Raw genomic sequence first — 6,000 nt, 5'->3', positions numbered from 1 at the left:
AGGAGCAATGACAGCTTGGGCTGCTTCTATAAAGTAAAGTCAATCTAGACCTCAAGTGTTTCTGGGTTGATCAGCAGGTTCTCCAACTTAGTTGTTGACATTGGTTGTCTGCGCCATAATAAATTGTGCTATGTTTTCCTTGAGGGGGCCTTCCTGAAATGCTGTAAACTCCCAGAGATCTTTACAGGGTGAAGGATGCTCCAAAACCATGATAGGTCAGGCTGGTCCTGCCAGTCCAGCAGCCCAATGATCTCTGGAACTTTGGTGCCCTTTACTGACAAGGGTTAACAGGCTAATGTGAGACTGAATGACCAAGCTGAAGAAAAATAATTTGAAAGATTATTGTTATATGAAGTTTTTTTTATCATTATGTTTAAACATTTTAATTTGAAAACACTAGAAATCAGCATAGCGAGTGTTGCCTACTTACAATGTGGATTTCATGTAGTTTGGATTTCTGGCAAATTTCATTTCCACCTGATCAACCAAACAAATTAATACTTGCGGAGTGAGTAAATGATGGGTTAACTATACATTTTAAAAGAAAAAGAATAAAAAAATTATATATTTTAAAACATAATAATAATCAAGCATATAGTGAAAATGAAAAATGATTTTTTTTTAAATTGAACAAACTAACAGACACTTAAAATTGATATTTTAATATTTTAAAATGTAGTTGCATAAAATAATAAATTAATACAAAAGTTTTAGACGCACATTTGTCCATTACTGTTAAAAGCACCATTTATTTATATTTTCCCCGAGGTTTCCTAGCAACCACAGACGCCGTTGCCACTGTCTGTAGAAATTTGACCTCCTCAGCTCTTCAGCGATAAAAGACAAGTGCGACTGTTGTAATGGACGTTTTTTCTGAAGCGAAGTCTAAACCACTTTCCACTCTGTCTGTATTCAGCTTTATACCTCCCAGAAGGACAGAACCCAAAGAAATGCGTTATTTCAACTGTAGCCCCAAGGTAAGATGCCCATTGATCATGTTGGCAGCTTTTCTTTTTAAAGCAACTACAACATTTGAATGTTGTTGCAGTAATATATCAAGCCACGTGGAATTTGCAAACACATGATGCTGGGTTTTATGTACAATAAATATTAATAATATTAATTATATCAAAATAATATATCTGGTTACTATTGTTTCACCTGTGACGTTTCTTTCACAGAAAGGTCTTTAGGTTTTGCTATCTAATGCATCTAAGGTTTTCAATCTTTTAGATGCCATGGAGCCCAACATATACATATATTCAATGAATGATCATGGTGTAAGAGTCCCCATCCTAACATTTAGAAGGCAGTTATATATTTTCATTATGTAAACCAAATTTATACTGTGAAACTTCATATAAAAAATATGCATAAAATAATAAAACTGCATTACCGTATTCTGCTGTACTGTAACTGTTATATGCATTATTTATTTAGATTTATTTATTTTTAATAAATTATTGTTTAAAGAAATTGTATGTATTTTATTCAGTTCATTCATTGAGTTTAATATTGTTTATATATATATATATATATATATATATATATATATATATATATATATATACACACACACACACACACACACACACACACACTGTTTTTCTTCAGACATTTCCACATACCCCACTACTTTGAAAACCCCTGATCTAATGCAATGCCATATACTATTTTGAGTGCATCTCAGCTGTCTAAATAGCTTTTGGGTTCATCAAAGTATCATGATATTACCTTCTGATATCATTGTACCAAGTTGATTTTGTTAATTTAGGTACATATTTTCTAAAAAAACATTTTCTAAAATTGATCAATTTCCTTGAACTACAGGCCGCAGAGAGGTCTCTATATGACTGTTTACATCAGAGCAATGAGGGCTATGATAACAAACTCCACCGAGATGACAGAAAGCACGCCAAATCCCGTGGCCTGGACACCTTCAGTGAGGTGCGTTCTCCTCGACTATCTAGTGATCCATCCATGTCAGCTCAGCAGTTCATGCATCGTGTTGTTCTTTTTTTTAAAACAATGCTCAGAGAAAGTCCATTCTAGATTTGATCTATTTCAACCTCCCATCTTAGGAATCATCTAGACCAACACCTGTTCTGTCCTCATCAGTGTATGGCCAATATACTCCATTACAGTATGACTCGGGGAGGAGCTTTGCTCGTGTTTCTCACATTCGTTCTGATTTCTACATCAAGAATGGAATCACCTGGACTGTGGAGGAAGGCTATGGATCTGTGACACCCGTCTAAATGTGTCTCTTACATATGATCATATCTGTCAGAATTAAAAAAAATTGTTAACAAAATGCTTGTCATGCTTAAAATGTTATATTGATATAATTAAATTACAATATAATCATGTTTATGGTAACTGCTTTTTCATATTAAATCAATAAATGAAGCCTTGTATTAATAATATAAAATTGCTTTTTACACATCACATTATAGAAATGAAAATGTCAAATAAAGTGAAAATGCTAAATATAGTAATTGTCCTAAATTGCTTAATTTTCTTTATGCAAAATACACCATTAATTTCTTTCCCCTCTTACTTTTTTTCTGTTAATTTTTAATGTGGTTTTAACACTTTTTTAAATATTCATAGACAGACTCTTTGATGTTGTATATAAATTTTAATGGATAACAAAATGATAGCATCAAAACATGGCCACCTCTGTTTATTGTCTTTATTTTACAAAAACTTCCGCTGCTTTAAATTATGGATTGAGCAACACACAATTACAAGTCCTGGTTACATGGAGCCTCTGAGCCATTCATTACTTATAAAGCAATGCAAATAATCTAGTGTATGTGGTGCAAACCGAATACTGTAGAGCTCCACTATAATAGGCCAATGTTATATTCAAATGTACATGTTTTTAATCATTACCAGGTCAACGACTGACTGGTGACGGGTGTGTGACTGAGGTTCAAGGCATTACATTCCCTTGTGATAAAGATCGTGTCATCTCAGTGTGAACAAAAAAGGTTTTGAGATCCCCCTTGCCCTTGACGTTGATGATCCCACGACAGGAACACATATAACCCAACGTCTGTAAGATCCGATTTGTCTCCTCAGTGACCTGAGGGAAGAAACATGCTAGATGAGGTCGACTGAAAAAACATTCATAACAGACATGCAAATGACAGAACAAGAATCTACCTGTATTTTTCCAAGCACCCCTGTGCTTTCCATCCTACTGGCTACATTTACAGTGTTCCCCCATATATCGTACTGTGGTTTCTGTGCACCGATTACTCCTGCAATTACTGGACCGTGGTTTATTCCTTGAGAAAGGGAGGCCGGAAACATTTGAAATGCCGTGAATGTGTTTTAAAGTCTGTACCACATTATGAGACTCTAAAAACGTTGTTGAGTGTAAAAGTGCAGATGGGCTCTGCTTACCCACTCGCAGTTTGAAATCATTAAAGGAATGTTTGTTGATAACATCAAGCTTCCCCACCAAAGCAAATGCAAACTCCACCATTGTTCCAATGTGCATGTACTGCCGGTCATGTTCCTTCAGAATTAAAACAGGAAAGTATCAAATTCAGTATCGACTACACCCTGAGACTCTCAAATGACAGCTTTTCAGCAGCACAATCAATCCAGTTTAATCTTTACAAAAAGATTAGTTTAGAACCAAATGCAAGAGCTCAAAATTGTACCTGTGTGTACTCTGGTCCAGGTGTCACATTTAACCCCGTAGCAGCCATGTATGTGCTGCCAATAGTTTTGATCTTCTCCACTCCACTAAATTTGGGTTTTGACAGCAACTGAAAAAAATTGAAAGAAAACAAACAAACAAACAAAAAACCAATAGGTTTAGAGTCAAAGTTGGGGGGGGGGGGATAATTGGAGAAGAGAAATATACAATACAAGGAAAATATTAATTCAAACTCTTGGAATAGTTTTAACATATTAATAGATATAACGAAGTTAAAACATTTGGTACCGGCAAACTACACTTAAGAATAAAGGTAATATATTCGCATCGATGGTTCACTTGTAAACTAATACAATTTTTTTTATAGTTTTCATTTTTTTAGGTTTTCCTGTAGCTCAACCAGTAGAGTGTGGCACTAGTAACCTAAAATGGTTCCCTTTTGAGTGGAACTTGACACTGTGTCACGGGCCACGGCGTTGACGCTATAGAAACACTTCCACATGAGCCAGTGTCTTAGCCTAGAAATCTAGACGCACCCTAGCGGCAGCAAATCTAATCTGCCCGCGAGTGTCGTCTAGCAACTCTCAATACCCTTCTGAGCTGTAATCGGCAAACTCTTGCCGGGCCAATCACATCGTGTATAGAGTCGGTGGGCGGGGGCATAATGACGATGGCCGAGTTGCTTTGTGTGCTTCTAGTAAACACAGAAACTGGCGAACGGCGGTCTTTCGAATCAGCTTTGACCGCGACTCTGGAAGACTTGGAGTTAAGCTTTTCTCGGAGAAAAGAACAAAGAACAGCACTGAAGTCATTCTTAAAAAGGGAAGATGTGTTCGGAGTTTTGCCGACCGGATACGGCGAATGTTTAATCTATCAACAAGCTCTGTTTCACCTTCGTTGCTCTGGTTGGTGTAGCGCTATCCTATCGCATGCAGAGGGAGTTTGAAAGACAACCGTTTATCCCACCCCTCGGATTGAGCTCTGTCTATAGTGAGTTTCCAGAACATCTTGATGTGAGTCTGGCTTGTCAGGCTACCGGTGTCTGGGAAATTTGCCCAATCACCCTCCCTTCATTTAGTTTGGTTTCAATAACAGACCAAAACTATCGCAAAAATTTTCACAGACTTTACATCAGTGTGGCATCTTCAATGCCTTTCAGTGGGTCTTGAATACTATAACAAAATACTACAGAATTCAGTTTGCTTTCTGTACACCTTGTTTCCAAGGATGAGAATTTTCTCAAGCAAGAGCTCTGCTTTTTGCCGATGTACCCGTCCCAAAGAGAGAGGCAGTTTTCTACGATCAGTACTTTATTGTACTCAAAAATAACAGGGTGCTGCACCTGATTTTAGATCTGAGGGGCCTAAACAATAGGTTCGGGTGACTCCGAATAGTCGAAGATTCGATATTCATATGCATCGATATGCAGAGCCGGATTTGACCACAGATCTTACAGTCAAAACTTTGTGGGTGTTATGATCGCGTCTGGTGTGCGACCCCTTTAAAGGTGCTGCACCTTTAAAATTCGAACATGTTATCAATGAGTGTACACACACCGGCGGTAGCATTCGGCACCTGGCCGCGGCGACTCAGGAAGTTGTTTTAAATCCTGCTGCGCCACAGAGCTGAGCTTCGTGTCCGGTGTACGACCCCCTTTAGGCACAAACGGCTTAGGAACGTGCATGTAAACACACTTTAAGTGTTCTTTTCCCTCTAGGCAGGTATTCTTTTTAGGTTTATTTATCAAAATGTTGATGAATCGCATTTCGATCGCAGCTTTAAAATGTTATGAGAAAACATTTTATGAATGTTTATCCACCACATTACCTTTTATTAAAACTTAAATAAGAAAGCCATTGTCAGTTTGTCTGTCAGTTGGCAGGCAGTTTTGGTGGCTTTATTAAAAGTTGTTGCTGTGTGCAGTGTGTAAAGGAAAATAAATATAGTTTTACCCTCCTGCTGACTAGTGTCATGCCCCTCCAAGCCTATTAACATACACATAGCCTAGATGATTCAACTATCAGTCGACCATAGAAAGATTAGACAATTCTGATTTGAATGTGTAAATCCTTAGTCCGGGACACTCCTACTTTCAGGTATAAAGTTTACCAATATGGAGTGCGTCCTTTCGGCCTAGTCTTGTCCCCGTGCACATCCACCAAGTGAATGTTGCTCTGGCTCCTCTGTGACTCCAGGGCATCCATGTACTGAACTACACATTCTAGTTCAGGTGGGCGAATTAGCAGCACAGCATCAAGATGTTGGGCTTGCTCATATCAAGTGTCTTTCAGTAGCATCCTTCCACTTAGACTTTGCACCAGGTG

General features: G+C 37.9%; 2 protein-coding genes across 2 annotated transcripts in view; one reads left to right on the top strand and one right to left on the bottom strand.

Annotated features, from left to right (window-relative positions):
- The first annotated feature begins 798 nt into the window (after positions 1–798).
- Positions 799–2,405, top strand: cfap90 (cilia and flagella associated protein 90). Its single transcript, XM_067426568.1, has 3 exons — positions 799–977; positions 1,831–1,947; positions 2,082–2,405. Exons 1-3 carry the CDS (start codon positions 861–863, stop codon positions 2,256–2,258), a joined length of 411 nt encoding a protein of 136 aa, XP_067282669.1. The 5' UTR covers positions 799–860; the 3' UTR covers positions 2,259–2,405.
- Positions 2,406–2,627: 222 nt separating this feature from the next.
- Positions 2,628–6,000, bottom strand: part of adcy2b (adenylate cyclase 2b (brain)) — a 93,645-nt gene continuing 90,272 nt past the window's right edge. Inside the window, exons 22-25 of the mRNA XM_067425549.1 lie at positions 3,678–3,785; positions 3,415–3,529; positions 3,172–3,296; positions 2,628–3,091 (exon numbers count right to left, since the gene is read on the bottom strand). Coding sequence (XP_067281650.1) covers positions 2,939–3,091; positions 3,172–3,296; positions 3,415–3,529; positions 3,678–3,785 — 501 coding nt within the window. The 3' untranslated portion in view covers positions 2,628–2,938. The remainder of the gene's footprint in view (positions 3,092–3,171; positions 3,297–3,414; positions 3,530–3,677; positions 3,786–6,000) is intronic.

Source organism: Pseudorasbora parva, chromosome 19 (assembly GCF_024679245.1).
Source record: "Pseudorasbora parva isolate DD20220531a chromosome 19, ASM2467924v1, whole genome shotgun sequence".
Classification (NCBI taxonomy): Eukaryota; Metazoa; Chordata; class Actinopteri; order Cypriniformes; family Gobionidae; genus Pseudorasbora; species Pseudorasbora parva.
Note: the sequence above shows the minus strand (reverse complement) of the source record. Positions and strands in the feature narration are given on the sequence as shown.

Coding starts and splice junctions, on each gene's coding strand:
- cfap90 (XM_067426568.1), top strand. CDS start 861: ATGGACGTTTTTTCTGAAGCGAAGTCTAAACCACTTTCCACTCTGTCT. Junction 978..1,830: donor ATTTCAACTGTAGCCCCAAG/GTAAGATGCCCA, acceptor CTTGAACTACAG/GCCGCAGAGAGGTCTCTATA. Junction 1,948..2,081: donor GCCTGGACACCTTCAGTGAG/GTGCGTTCTCCT, acceptor CTCCCATCTTAG/GAATCATCTAGACCAACACC.